The sequence below is a fragment of the Labrus bergylta genome, chromosome 1, assembly GCF_963930695.1.
Source record: "Labrus bergylta chromosome 1, fLabBer1.1, whole genome shotgun sequence".
NCBI classification, from domain to species: domain Eukaryota; kingdom Metazoa; phylum Chordata; class Actinopteri; order Labriformes; family Labridae; genus Labrus; species Labrus bergylta.
Genome location: NC_089195.1, coordinates 17,649,532 through 17,665,399, shown reverse-complemented (window position 1 = coordinate 17,665,399; position 15,868 = coordinate 17,649,532). Strand labels below are relative to the sequence as shown.

General features: G+C 37.9%; 1 protein-coding gene across 1 annotated transcript in view; it reads left to right on the top strand.

Annotated features, from left to right (window-relative positions):
- The window catches only part of LOC109991323 (voltage-dependent T-type calcium channel subunit alpha-1I-like), a 140,579-nt gene that overhangs the window by 90,762 nt on the left and 33,949 nt on the right, over nucleotides 1–15,868 (top strand). Inside the window, exons 21-27 of the mRNA XM_065955400.1 lie at nucleotides 420–546; nucleotides 1,792–1,917; nucleotides 3,071–3,160; nucleotides 6,063–6,255; nucleotides 7,237–7,388; nucleotides 9,532–9,641; nucleotides 12,834–12,967. Of these exons, the coding sequence (XP_065811472.1) occupies nucleotides 420–546; nucleotides 1,792–1,917; nucleotides 3,071–3,160; nucleotides 6,063–6,255; nucleotides 7,237–7,388; nucleotides 9,532–9,641; nucleotides 12,834–12,967 (932 nt within the window). The remainder of the gene's footprint in view (nucleotides 1–419; nucleotides 547–1,791; nucleotides 1,918–3,070; nucleotides 3,161–6,062; nucleotides 6,256–7,236; nucleotides 7,389–9,531; nucleotides 9,642–12,833; nucleotides 12,968–15,868) is intronic.

Here is a 15,868-nt window from a genome sequence, read left to right as displayed (position 1 = left end):
GCTAATACATAGCTTAACCCTATTTGTCAAACAAAACTACTTAATTGTACATGACACCTTGGCTCTGTCTTGTGACCTCCTGCTTTAAGCCAGTGTTTTTAACCATTTAGTGCCCGGCATGACCTGATAAAGCAATAGAAACTATTAATGCACCATGGGATCCTACACAGTCTTTCTCAAATACTGAAATGAGTACATTAAACACCACCAGAAGTGGAAAATGTTGCTGCATCAAATCAGGCTACACAACTACACTTTTATTGTTGCTTTTGATGATGACTCAAATGTCTGCATATACTGTAAGAGCAAGTCTAAGACTTAAAATGTGACTTAAAAACAACCATGTCGTTGTCTCACTATTCTATCTGTTCATTACTCACTCTCTCTCTCTCTCTCTCTCTCTCTCGCTCTCTCTGCAGGGTGATCAGCAGGGCTCCAGGGCTCAAGCTGGTAGTAGAGACCCTCATCACGTCGCTCAAGCCCATTGGCAACATCGTCCTCATCTGCTGTGCCTTCTTCATCATCTTTGGCATTCTAGGTGTTCAGGTAATGTCTGTCAAAAATTGATGAATATCTCTACTTAATCAGGAGATATCAAAACCCTTTAGGGAGGTGTAGGGGGGATTTATAGGTTCTGTGTGGGACCTATGGTAGTCAATCTTTTGCTGATACAATGCGACCTGAAGTTGTAACCCATATGTTCACCAAGTCTTATGTCTTTTACATGAGAATGTCATCTTAACTAATAATTTATTGGCAATAATGTACTGTCCATATTGGTATTAATTTGAGTTTTGGGACTCAAGGTTGGATAGGTAAATGCTTAATGGACTTGAGCTTGTACAGCACTTTTCTAGTCTTCTGATTACTCAAAGTGTTTTTACACTGTACACCTACACATTCACACCCTGATGGCAGAGGCTGCTATGTAAAGTGACCATCAGAAGTAACTAATCCTATTCATACATGTTGATACCCCACCGACAGAGCAGCAGAAGCAACTTGGGGTTAAGTGTCTTGCATCTAACGCGTGGCTGCAGGAGCTGGGGATTGAACTGCTGACCTTCTGGTTGACAGACGACCAACTATACCAACTGAGCCAAAGCCGCCCTACCCAAATTATGGTGCTTCTGAATCCCAGAAGTTTATCCATTTCTTACAACAATGGTTTTCAAGAACATTTACTTAAATATAGTATATACTCAACAATATTTATATCCTGTACATTTTGATAAAATGTATTACATTTACATAAAACATGTCAGTTTCAATTTTCCTTCAGTATGCCTCCTCATTTTACTGTCAAAAGTGTCTCATTAAATTAACGTCTCTCTATGTACTCTGAAAGTGTCAGTGTTAGCAGTATCAACAAAGCAGGATACATCATTAGAAACGTATACATTCTATAGTAGTGCAGGCAAGTTTAAAGGACTAGCAAACATACAGCTAACTAGGTTTCTGCTATTTTCATTTAATCACCGCAGTCTTGTTTGCATCCAGTTTTCAATATAAACACTGCATTATTTTTAACCATCCCCTCTTTGATGTGTTCACATTGATCGGAAATTAAAAACCTCTTCTCTCTGAACAAAACAAACACACTGTTGATATGAGGTGCTGTTTGAGTGAGACTTCAACCAAACACTTGTTGCAGAAGCCAATTATGAAATTCCTTCAAAATCTGCATGAAAGAAGCTCCTAAAAAACAAGAGTTGTTATGACTTCATCAAAATGTATTTGTGTGTGCCTCTGTCTCTCAGTTCGCTCCCTGTGTGTGTTTTTCCTTCCCAGCTCTTCAAAGGGAAGTTCTTCTACTGTGTGGGATTCGACGTGAAGAACATCACTAACAAATCCGACTGTCTGGCTGCCAACTATCGATGGGTTCACCACAAATACAACTTTGACAACCTTGGACAGGTACAAGAGAGGAAAACACAACCTGTCTGGATTTCTTTGAAACATATTCACTCTGGATGTAAACACAAACAACGTTGCACACATTCTCATAAAGACACAAATATAATAAGATAACGCTATAGGACAGAAAATTCTAGTGAACCACACATGGGCAATTGTGCAAGGAATGCTTCAACATCTGGAAAAAAAAGATTCTAAAAAGTGAAAATCATTGTGTTTTTTTAAAGAATGCGTGTATTTTTGATTATTCAAGCTGAAAATTTGGACCTTTACAGTTTCTGTTCTTGTTGATTGAATTAAATATGGTGTCTCTGGCCAAAGTCCTGTGCCAGTGCATTGGTTTTTATTTACAAAAATAAGCTAGGATTGTTTTTTAAGGAAATAAAAACAAAACAAAAACAATAATTATATAAAAAAACGGCATATAGAAGAACGATTTCTATGAAAGTTGAAGATTACAATTAGTTGGGGAGGACAACCAAAGATAACCACTGGTGAAGTCCTTCATGTTGAAGGGCGCTAAAAGGTCAAGGAAACATCATTACAAGGAGATTGTTGGTGAATGTATTATCACGGCTTAAAATAGGAGACATACTTTCTGGACAGATAAATCTATTTCCTCATATTGCAGTCTTAGAGTTTATTTAAGTCTAACTCATAACACAAATAAGAAGCCAAAACACACAGTTCATATTTTCATTTTGTCTTTCAATAATGATGTTTTTTGTATGTATTAAATAGTCAATTCAAACGAATATACAAAATTGAAGCCACATGAAGGAAACATAAAGCGTGTGCATGTGTGTGTGTGTGTGTGTGTGTGTGTGTGTGTGTGTGTGCGTGTGTGTGTGTGTGTGTGTGTGTGTGTGTGTGTGTGTGTGTGTGTGTGTGTGTGGGGTAAAAACCTGTAAATGGCTTATGTGGAAATCACACCCTGAAGAGTTTTAAAAGTAATACAAAACCAAACCACCAGGACAACTTCAATAAATAAATGATTTACCTGTGGCAAAAGTCCAAAAGAGGAAGGGTCTGAAGTCCGGCAGCTTGTTTGAAACAAATACAATGTGTTTGCTTTGCTGAACCCTAAAGACACTGATACCATATTAATTTATGTCACTAAATCATACTTTATATTTATGTGTTTGTTTCCCAGGCTCTCATGTCTCTGTTTGTGCTGGCCTCAAAAGATGGCTGGGTCAACATAATGTACCATGGCTTGGATGCAGTGGGGATAGACCAGCAGGTAACACCAGACACAAACTACAGTGTGCATCAAACACTGCTACAAACTTGCGTGTCCCTCTTAGTCACATGCTGACACACAGAAAGTCTCAAACTGCTGACTTACTCTGTAGGCATCCTTTTTTTTTTTCCACCGCTTATTTGGTTCTGGTTTGAAGTTGCAAAATGAGTCATGTGGGCTTCATGCCTGGATCTCCAGCAGCATCCTCCAGCTCTTTCTGGGGAATCCCACGCGTTCTTAGGCCAGATGGGAGAAGAATTCTGTCCTTCTGTTCACTTGGGATCTCCACCCAGCTGGATGTTCCTATAAACTCCTCCACAGAGAGACATGCTGATCAGATCCTCAAACCATCTTAAGCAGTTTCCACTACTGGTTAATGAATATCCACTCTTTACCTTCATCTAAATGTTACATTAAAACAGGATAATCTTGTGGTCTGAGATTTCAGATGGGAGACCGTTGCTGTGATTTAATCCCTCAAAACAACTGTCAAAACTTCTTGCTGTGTCAGTCTAACTAGAATCACACCTACCAATGATAAAGAGGCTTTGTCCAGCAACTCTCTCAACAAAACGCATAATCTAATATAATGATCCCTTGACACCATAGTTGTCGAGCTGTGCAGAGGTGATAAAGGAGCAAAGGTTTGGGCTTCTCCGTCCAACTCTGTTTTTCCTTCATTGAGAAAACTCCTTCAGGGAAAGACTGTCCAAAAAAAAATGCTGAAATATTTAGATTGCAAACTATGTTTTAAATCTTTCACTGTGACTTTGAATATGGGTCTTCAGAACTGCACATTGGAGATAGCATTATCCTAACTTCTTTGACTCTGAAACCAAAAGTAAAACTATATGGTTGTCCGTGACACAGCTGATTATCACTCACATTGACATTTATACATATGCTGATGTGCATTGTAAATACGACAGGAGAAATGACGGAAGTCAGGTGACATAGAATAAAGAGAAATAAGGTCAGGTTGGGAAGGTGGTCGAGGGCACACACAATAATGCCATAAAGGAGAAAAGTGAAACCAAGACTCAATGTCGACTTCCTGAAAGTAATGATGTCGCTTACTTTATGTACGTAAATAAACACACAAACATAGTTTATTGTATTAAACATGGACAGAGCATCCAGTGACATCACCCAGCGGTTTCTGAAGCAGAGTTTTGAAGCTCTACAATGTGCACACCTATTAGTCAACTCAGCCATATTCCTAATTATGCTAAACTGGCTCTATTTCATGACAATGCATCAGTCAAACACTTTTGGATACTGCAACAACCCTGCTTTATGATGTCAGGTTCAATCGTAACATCAAATGCAAACTCCTTTTCTAAGCTCATTGAGTAGACTGATAATAAGAGGCTTTAAAGGGCGAAGCTTGACTGCACAGAATTGGAAAACTCACTAGCTGCAAGAAAGTTTAGACACAGTCTTTGTATTCAAGATTAAGGCTAAAGAGAACAATGCAGTGATACAGAGAAGTTCCTGATGTCAGTAAAGTTTCCTTTTACCTGACAAATCCTGCACACATTCACACACTTGAGGTCAAATTCAATTCTTTTTACATTTATCTAAATATATATTAGAGAGAGAGAGGGCATCTTTCTGGATGATTCAGTTTCCTGCCTCGGGGAGAGACTTCGCTGCAGTCCAACATGGCTCTGAATGACTAATCCCATTCGAACTCCGACCCGTGCTTTCCACACTCAACCCTCCTCCGACAAAAAGATCTGACTCACATCAGATTTTCAGCACTTCATTTTGGTTTTGTAATGACTCTCTGAAATAATTGCATCCACATCCAGTCATTTCCATCTTTTCTCACATTGTCTCCCTTCCCTGTCTCGTCTTCTGTTCCCCTGTCATCCTTTTTAACAAGGGGAGTTCTGGACTGCACTGACTGTGGATGGGCTTTGTTAATTGGAAGACTATGAGCTCAATTTAACATAATTAATATTTCCCTTGCCATTATTTTTATTAAATTTATGACAAAGATAACTAATCCACATTTTTTGATGAATAAACTGATATTTTAAAGTTACCTTTGAGATATAATCATCTGAATTTCTCAGTCAGCCTTAGTCATATAAGTTATCTGGTTTGATCTTTTCCAATTAAAAATACATTCCTGGAAAGATGACTACAAATAGGATAAAAGGTTGTCTTATCCTTCTTCGGTGATGGGTGCCTGGAGCCCATCTTGACAGGTCACCATGCAGCTAACTTGAAGTTAAATAACTGTGGACCATTTCAAATGTACCTAATCCGTTCTACTGTAGAATTAAAAATAAATTATATGTTTTTTTTCATTGTGCAATGAAAAAAAAAACATTTGTCTTGCTAGGTCAACACTTAATTGGCAATAAACCTAATTACGCCAGTTCTCACCCACAGGTTTTTATTTTGTCTTGTTTTTTATTTTAGAATTGTTTTTGGTAGTGTTTAACATTAATTAGATTATGGTGGAAAACCTCTAAACATTTACAAAGCAGTCTCTCTCTGTGTTAAATTCAACATTGTTTGAAATTCAAAGCCACAAAATGATGTGTTCATTCATTCATTCACCACATGTAAGAAATGGAAAAAAAGAGACCATAAAACAGAAGCTAAGGTATCTTCAACAACTGTTGAAGGGAACATTAAAGCAGATGCTAAACATACAATACCTCTTGTTTCCTAAAAAGAGGCAAAAAAAAAGACCTATAGTACAAACTGTTGTATACACATACATTAAACAAGGTACTCCATTTAGCTTACTGTGTGTTTTTTTATTACCTTGTTTGGTTTGAAAGCCCAATGTATTTATTTATTTTCCATTTTAGACATTTTTAACTCTAAATCTTTGTTCTTCTTCCCATTTATTTTCTCCCTACTCTCCCCTCCCCTTCTTCAGCCAACAACCAACAACAACCCCTGGATGCTGCTTTACTTCATATCCTTCCTCCTCATTGTCAGCTTCTTTGTGCTCAACATGTTCGTGGGCGTCGTGGTGGAGAACTTCCACAAGTGTCGCCAGCATCAGGAGGTGGAGGAGGCCAGGCGTCGAGAGGAGAAACGCCAGCGACGCATGGAGAAGAAGAGGAGAAGTAAGATCAAGGGGAACAAGCAGAAAGGGAAGTGTGGTAGGAATAGAGGCTGTAAAGGCCATGAAAGGAAAGATGAAACAAAAGCAAAGGTAGAGGGGTTAGGAAGGAAACTGGGTTAAAATGAAAAAGAGAAATTGATGTTTAGTAAAGAAGGGAGAAAAGTGAAGATGGGATGGAGGATGGATGGAATGAGAAGAATACAGTAATTGATTAAATATGAAGAATACAAACGTATATACGAAGTACCTATTTCTTCTCTCATTAATGTGTTACTTTAACCTGTTCTAATCCAGCATCTTAGTTGATATGTAAAATAAGCGGGTAAAGTAAACTTTGTAAGCCTCTGCCTTTCTCAAATCTTAATGGCATAAGTCTAGTCTCGGGCTGTCAAACGATTTCATTTTTTCATCTCAACAAATCCCTAAATTTCAATAGTAAATCATGATTTTTCACATTTACAATTTTATATTTTAAAATTCTATTCTTGTGCATTTAAAACAGAATTGTGTTAGGCTTTGATTTTGTATATTTGAACTTGGTCTTTCTTTTCCAAATCTGTGACAATAGCTAGATGCTGCCGTGCACCTAGAGGGACAGAATAACATGCCAACTTAATTGCACTGCAATTAACGTGACAGCCCTTGTTACAAAAACTGACTCTTCTTTTGCTTTGCCCCTCGTTTTTTCATGCCTTTTGAAGAACAAAAAAATAACTTAAGTTTTCATCTTGCATTGTTTCTTTCTCAATGTTCTTAATACTTTTTAACACATATCTATGTCTCTTTATTTGCCCATTTTCCTTTAAACACCTTTTTTTCTTTATTCTGTGCTTTCATTTCCTCCCAGTCCATTCCTCTTGAAATCTTAATAACATTTAGTGTCCATTAACCTTCACGTTATTTGCTGCTCTCTAACCAATCAAAATCTGTGTTATTCCTCCTTCTCATATCTCTTCTCCATCTTTGCTCTTTCTCCCTCCAGAGGCCCAAAAGCTGCCATACTATGCATCCTACGGTCCAGCCCGCCTGGCAATCCACACTCTGTGTACCAGCCACTACCTGGATCTGGTCATCACCTTTATCATCTGCATCAATGTGATCACCATGTCCCTGGAGCACTACAGTCAGCCACAGGTGAACAGGCTTACCAATGGCAATGGAGGGATGATCAGGCTGTGGGTGTTTGTAGTCAGACAGATCCAGTAGACTTGTTGAAGGGCTCCTGAGTGGGTGGTGATACACCATCTGGGTTGAGTTTTTTAGAAGTGGGCACTCCCGGAGGCAGGCTGCCAACCTGCTGCTCTGAATCAGCAGCAAAAACAGCCAAAAACCAAAATGTTTATCCACGTGCTGGAATACAAACTGTCTGGCAGATTGGGGTATTAGTTATGTAAAATGTTTCTCAGAGGCGGAGATGCTCTGGAGGCCAGGAAGAATTCACTTTGAGTTAAAACAGGCGTGTAGTTTGACAGCGGTAAACCAAACTACTAAAACTTGATTCCGTTACTTTATTGTCCTCCTGGGGACATGTGTGTCAGGATTTGCAGAGCTTGGAATATGAGAAATCTAAAAGTAGAATTAAAAAGGAGACTTTTTTTTTACAATATCTCTGTATTACCTCAAAATCATTGAATGTAATTTCAAACAGCTAAGGAGGATAGTCTTCCTGAATTATAGAAAACATCATCTGCTGTCTGCACAAGACTGAAATAGAATAATCTATAATGTATTTCCTGCATGATAATCACAGTACTTTCTTTGCAGGAAATGGAATTGCTTGAATAAGCCTCTACAGAATAGAAAGAAGCTGTAAATTGAGTTGTGGGAGAAATATTAGTTTATTATTAAGTCAACAGTGTTTCCATTGTTTCTCCTGATTGAGACTTGTTTTGTCTGGAGGTTGCTGGCTCTCAGGGTTGAATTGAAACTTTACTCATCTAAAAAGGCATTATGCTTGCTTTGTGGATATAACATGTTAGCAGCTTTTCTGACAGGCTGTGCATATGCAGCCTACACAGCTCATTAATTTCAGTTTGCTTTATATTTTAGGTCTGTTTATACCAGCTTTTACAAATACTGACTTTCCTTATCAACACCTATCTGAGCTGCCAATGATCTCTAAGAGTACTGCCCACACATGCCAGGCTTCAGTCAGACACAGGTTCTCAAACATAATAACACTGGACTAAAGCCCAATGCCCGCTGACGTGTAAGATACTAGTTCTAACACTCTTATGGTGGTTTGTGTTGCTGCTTTAAGCTTATCAGGTGAAGAAAATGAGCACTCTATCTTGTTCAGCTAGCTTAACTAGTTTAATTCATCTGGCTAACTCTTGGGAATTGATCAGTATTTTGAGGAAATTATGCTAACTGGCTCTCTTGTAAAGAGTTAGATGAGAAGATTGATGTCACTCACACACTGAGCTCTGAAGCTACAACTAGGAATTAGTTAGCCTAGTCAACATTAAGACTGTAAACCGTAACAACTGCTGGTTCCTCACTGTAAAATGCTGTAAGGAGCAAAGAGCTAGCCTTTGAGCTAATCTAACATGCTGCTGATGGGAAAGTTTGTAGAAATTACAAACATGAAGATAACGTCAATCATGTTTTCTTATTTTCAGTCCTCAGCAGACTTTGTGAAACTGTTTAGCTGGATACAGGTTCTCATCTTTGACGATCTCAAGAATCAAAGCTTGACTTTGATCAGACTTTATCGGCATAACCACTGCCATAGTTTGTGGGATTATGTTCAGTGAGTGTTTATGCATATGTCGAATGTCGGTTGATTGGAACTGGTCTAAAAACTATTACCTGTGTACTGCAGACACACTTAAAAACGTACTCGTTCTTCCTTCTCACCAAGGTTTACAGTGTGGGTTTAATAATGCTAATATCAGCAGCTCATTTATATAGTCATTTTCTGTCTTACTAAGAGTTTGTTTGAATATACTTGTTGTCCGTCTTAATTAAGCTGCCCTCTATTTAAAGAGATTCGTTGCCAAAGCCATTTCTCACATTTACAGAATAGATTCACAAAAAAAAACATAACATAACATAAACATAACATTTTATTTGTATTGACATTTTAAGAACATCAGTTAACAACATCTCACTGTTGACACACAAGTGCTTGTGCTGTGAAAAATGTGTTTTTATTTTTTTTAAAAGCTTAGATGAAGAAAGAGGACAAAGATCTATCTATTGCTTTTGCTTTCTGTTTATTTAGTTTTTTGTTCTAACCTTCATGCACTTTGAACTTTGTTTCTCTCTATCTTAGTCCCTGGAGACCGGACTGAAGTACTGCAACTACTTCTTCACCTCCACCTTTGTCATTGAGGCTACTCTGAAATTGGTGGCGTTTGGTTTTCGACGCTTCTTCAAGGACAGGTACAATAACGATACTTTGGATTTAATTAAGAGCGTGTTAATTTGAAGCTGATATTGCTATTATCAGTTTTTGGCTAGATGAATATGAGTATCAGGAGAATCTATGCAAATATAACCTATTTAATCAATATTTATAACAAACATAATTCAACACACTACTGTAGAATTGATAGATTAGGTTGAAAGCGATATGATGTCTTGGGTTATTCAAGATCAATTAAGAAATTAAGAAGATACTGTGCAATTATTAAACTTAATTTAATTGTTCAGGAATTTCACATATATGCAGTTCAGAGTAGCACTGAGAGCTATTCCTGCTTTTTATTGCCCAGAAACACAGACAGCAACAAGCTTTAACTTCTTCAACCTAAGTGGAAACAAATGGAAGGTCATTGTGTTTGGACAATTGTTGTATGTGGGCACTCCTGGCCCTCTGGCCTCTTACATTCATTCTTCAGTTAATTTGATGGCTTTTTCAAATTTGACAGGCAGATTTCTTCCATTGTTCAGTCTTGCTTCCTCAGTTGAGGCTTGATGCTTAGGTAAAGTCCTATCCCCTTTAAAGATTTAGAGCTAGTGATCCATTAATTGCTAATGTCTGGATTCGATAATTGTATTTTTTGTATATAGGTTTGGACCAGTCATTCATTCAATGCCTGCAGCTGGTTCAAAATACTGCTGCTGGCCTCCTGACTGTATTGAAAAAGAGGGACCACATTACACCTTTTGTTGCTCTCTCTCTGGCTTCCTGTCCGTTACAGGATTGATTTTAAAATTGTATTGTAGGCTTTTAAAGCTCCTAATGGACTGGCAAGGCCTTACCTAACTGAACCTCTCCATGTTCATAATCCAGCTAGAGCTGTTCCTCGATGTGCCAAAAACAAGGCTTAGAACCAGAGGCGATTGAGCCTTTGCGGTAGATGCCTCAAACCTGCTGAACAGCTCACCACTTCAAATAAGATCTGCCCCCACTCTCAAATGTTTTAAATTGACCTATCTCTTCTCTTTGGTTTCCAATCCAACAGATTTTGCAAGTATTTTACTCTGTAAAGGTCTTTGGTCAACCATGGTTATTTTAAAATGTGATGTATAAATACAGTTGACTTGACTGAAATGCAAGATCACTGATTCAATCAAGTGATTTAATTCACTTTAAATAACATGTACGACGCCCCACAACATAGATTGTATCATTATGCAGTGCTACTCTAGTATAAACCTATTTTTATCATTTCTGTTCTTACTCTTTGTTAAAGTATTAATTATGAAATAATTGAATACTACAGTATCTGCAGTGTCTGTTCCATTCTCAAATGGAGAAAAATTGGGTTTTAAAAAACGTGTTATTTAGACTGTACCATCTTTAAGAGTCTGAACCACATTTAGTCTTAGACGAGTGTTTGATCAAAGGTTTTCACAATTGGACAAGTTTTTCCTCTTTTCATTTTCTCAGTTTCTTGTAGTGTAGCCGTAAACAAGGTGATATCCAGGTGAAAATGTTTTTTCAGATAACTTTTCTGCCTAGAATTTTCAGATGTCTGAAAAAACAAAATGACCATTTAGATGCCTCTCTCTATATATTATAATAATAGTATTACTTGTGTAGCTGAATTCATGTGTCAGAGGTAGAACATTGTACACTTTAATAAGCAACAAAATTTGAATATTCACACAAACGTGGCCTGTGACCAGTTAATGGTTTATAATTAACTGAGCAGTGAGTATCCGATCATTTTGTACAGGTGATTAGTGGATGAACAGACTGTTTATATGACAGAGCATCAATCTGTTAACAGAGTCTGCAATCTGTGCTGTTGTTCACACACTTGTCTGAAAAACTGAGATCTATTAGGGCAGATGATCAGATTATGTTTTTGTCTCTTGTTCCTCCACTGCTGTGGCATGCTCCTTTGTTCTCTCTCAGAGGCTGTTTTAAAGTTATAAGAAGAAAAAGCTGTCAGACAAGCTCTTATTTGAAGTAAAGTTGAATGTGCTTAAAATCTGAAAAAGGTGTAGGTTGTTTTCTGCATTACAACATGGATACATACTGTTACTCCATGCATAGCAGTATACTTTATTTCACGATAGGATGGGGAAGACAGATAAAAAGGGCATGCCTGCTGTTGCCATGGGGATTGTAGACGCTGTCTGGGAGTTTGTGCAGGTAAAATCAGGGGGGAAAAGTCCTAAAGTCTGCAAATTGGCTCCTGACTTAGCTCACACTGTCGATTGAGTGCAGACGTACGACCAAATATCAAACATGTCAGAAATGTATCGGTCTGGTCGGGAGCAGCTGATTAAATGATGATCGTCCGACATGCATGAGTGTACACTGAGCGAATAATCTTTTCTGTTATGGACTATACAAACACATTGTGTTGCCCTGCAAATGTGCTGTATAAATAAAGTTTGACTTGACTTGACCTGAGCGATATTTGAAGTTCTATCTGTAAGTAAAGTTTTGGTAAGCAGAAGAGGCAGGGCATCAACTCTATGGCATCACCCGCCAGATCTCTTCTGCACATGTCTTGTCTACAAATGACTTTACCGATGCAATAAGAGCTCATCAAAGGGATATATTGTCTTCAATTTTTATAAGACGGAAGGAGATGGAGATTTGACATCCATATGTTTATACACTCAATGGTTTCAACAAATAGATGTTGCTGGTGAGCTTCCCAACCCGTATATCTTCTTCCTTTTTAAATATGCCCATTGTTTCTGTTTTTGAAAATCAGCTCGGAAACCTTTAACATAAGAGTCCAGTTGCTTGAATCCTGTGGGTTGCCAGGCTTGAAATACACTGACAAAAACCTTGCATATTTTATTATAGAAGGCGTTCTTCTGGTATTAACATAAATATTCATGAGAGGAGCACACCTTCAGGTAATCGCTTATGCTGTTAGGCATTCTTCTACCAAGTCAGTATTTGGAGAATCATGCAAATTCGGCATGAAGTTCATGTAAAATATAAATATTTATTGGTTCATTAACATAACATAGACTCTCTGATGTGTGAAGTCCTGATGTCCAGTGACACATACGGAGCTTATAGTCTATAATCATGCTCATTGGTTTACTTTCACTTAACTGGGGAAATTAAAAAGGTTTTTTTGTTTTTGTTTTTGTGCTTGGGCTTGTGCTGTGTGTGTGTGTGTGTGTGTGTGTGTGTGTGTGTGTGTGTGTGTGTAGGTGGAACCAGTTGGACCTTGCCATTGTGCTGCTGTCAGTGATGGGTATCACCCTGGAGGAGATTGAAATAAATGCCTCCCTTCCCATCAACCCCACCATCATCAGGATCATGAGGGTCCTCAGGATAGCACGAGGTAGAGCCACACACAGAAACTAACACACACACATTCACACACAAAGAAGAGGTTCAATAGGATCATGGTAGGAAGACACGTTTTCCACTTTGAATCTGAGACGATGTGTAACGTAATATTGTATTCACCTTCATTAACTCAACAATTTGACTGTATATGAAAATTATGGCTAATTATAGAGACATACCTTTCTTTTTTAACTCATTTCACCTGCTGAATTTTTAACAAAGTAGTGGTACACCCTAACCAGGTTACCAGCCATAGTCATTCACCTGGTTCAAACCTAGAATCTTCTTGCTGGGAGGTAGACATTGCTAACCACTGCAACAATGTGTTGTCAGGATTTTAAAGATAGTAAATAACAATTATGTAATCTTAATTTTAATAAAAAGCCTTGCAGCAGCTAACACAAGTATTTGTTCTCCTTTTATTATAAACTCTTTAATGTGAAATATGAGCACTAGATGAATGAAAAACAGTCAAAGCAGAAACAATGGGATGTTTCAAGTAAGATATTTTGAAAATACAGAGTCTGTGTTTTGTAGATTGTTTCCCAAAGTAGTGAAAAATAGCAATCACACTTTGATGCAGAATAAAGCAAGTGGGCTGAAATTGCCTAGAACAGGTTGCCTTGGCTCGCTTCCAATATTACCCTGTGAGAACGCAATCAACTTAGCAACTGGTAGAAATTACTGGTTGACTCATGACTCTCCAGTAGCATTTTAGCCCATCTCTTTCCAAGCCCGGCACAGTCTAGGCCTGTGAAGGCTGTTTCGTCATAAGCCTGGGATCCGGCCGAAGATTTCTGCCTTTTAATAAGGCAGTTTTTTCTTACCACTGTAACTTTTGCTGCTTTGCTAAAGTGCTCATGATGGATAGGCCGGGTCTTTGTAATATAGCAATAAATAAGGTCTTTTACCTGCTTTTTGTAACATAACAATGAGTAAGGTCTTTTATACCTGCTTTTTGTAATATTAATAAACAAAGCATAAGGTCTTTTACCTGCTTTTTGTAAAGTGTCTCGAGATAACACTTGTTATGAGTTGACACTATACAAATAAAAATTGACTGATTGATTGATTGATTGATTGATTTGACAAATATGCTCATCTGCCTCAAAGTCGCTTCCCACAATACAATGTGCAGCTAGTTTACATAAGCAGTGGGGAAAGGAGATTGTGGTGTACGGACAACCCTGCGTTGGTGTGTGATTTTCCCCGCTTTACAATACTGCAGTGTGAACACAAAACGACCCAGGAAGAAAATGTGCAACATGAATCACTTTTTGCAAGTTATCTTTGCATTTATTGGTCATAGACACACAAATATCAATACATGCTCAACAAATACTCTATCAGTAATTTACACAACATTTTTCTTCTGCTGGTTTTAAATTTCTATCTGTCACTCCATCTCATTATCTATCATATCACCATCCTCATTTTTTATTTTTTTTTATTCACAAAAACATGCATTCATACAATCACACAAAAAAGGGGATACAAACAAGAGGGGAACTATGGTACGGTACAGTTTTGCAAGCCGACTTAAACAGACAAACAAACAAACAAACAAACAATCAAAAGAAAAGAAAAGGGAAAAGGAAATTAAATAAAATGAGTGAATTAGAAAGCAGGACAAAATGAATAAATGAGCAAATAGGACAAAGAGTACACAGTATAGCAGCAAAATGATGTAAAATAAAACTGGTGGGTTAGGTTGTACACATGGTGGTGACTTTTTGGTGTTATCTGTTTGTTTTGTTTTGTTTTTCCCTTTGTATGATTGCAAACATGATGATTGCCAAATACAAACTATTTGTAAATTATATTAAAATTGCAGTTATTCTATTTTCCTCTCTCCTCCTTGTTTACCCACCTGGTTCTGCTGTGGTATTAACCCATCCTCATCCTCTATCTGTTGTTAATATTCAGAGGAAATTGCTAGACTTGCTCTCTGAGCTGCACCACTTCCTCTTTACTCCACATTTAGGAGGATAAAGGCAAATTACATCAATCTCACTTAATCCTCGCCCTCCCACCATCGCGCTCTGCCCTTTATATCACTGCCCTGGGACCACTGAGTGCCCCCTTTGGTAATATACTAGTTAAACAGCAGCCAGTGGTAATTAGCAAGCACGTGGGGTATTTGAGGATGAGTGTAAGGCCTACGCGACTTGAAATCTTTTCTGTCCTCTCTAAAATATATTGCCACTTTGTCTTAATCTTAACTAACTTGGGTGAATGTGGAAATTAATTTGAATAAAAATGGATTAATACTGTTAAAGCAATAAGTTACAACAGTTTATATTAGCTTGTCGCTCTCTTTTTTTTCTTGTAAAGCAAGACTATTTATCTTGCTTCACAAAAGCATTTAACTGTTTCTGTTGGGATTAACAAAAAAGTTACTTCAAGTAGCCTAGTGTTATTCCCAGCAGAAACAGGCGTATTAAGTTTTAAGACAGTGATATCTTAGACAAACACATCACTTTTCTCCTGTTAGTATAAAGCCAATTCTGAGAAACATGCACAAACACACAAATCTAAAATCTGTGTCGTAAGCTTTAAAAACCAGAGAGGGACACGGTTTGGAGAGAAAGGTCTACAGACATTGCTCAAACCACACACTGTCATTAGACTGACAGACACACTGTCAGATCCCCCTTTTCTCTCTCTCACACACAACCACCATCAATCCACATCTACCTCTCGGAAGGCTTTATTGTCTGAGTGGCTGGTCCCCATCGCACAAATACTGCACATGTTTTCTTCTTCCAACCGACCACAGCCTTGTTCCTCCTGAGATTGGACCTCTGAGAATGGTGAAGGGTCTCTCATGGATAGCCTGGATCTTTTTTTCCATCCATTGATCGTCTGTTATCGCTCTCCTACTCCTTCTCTG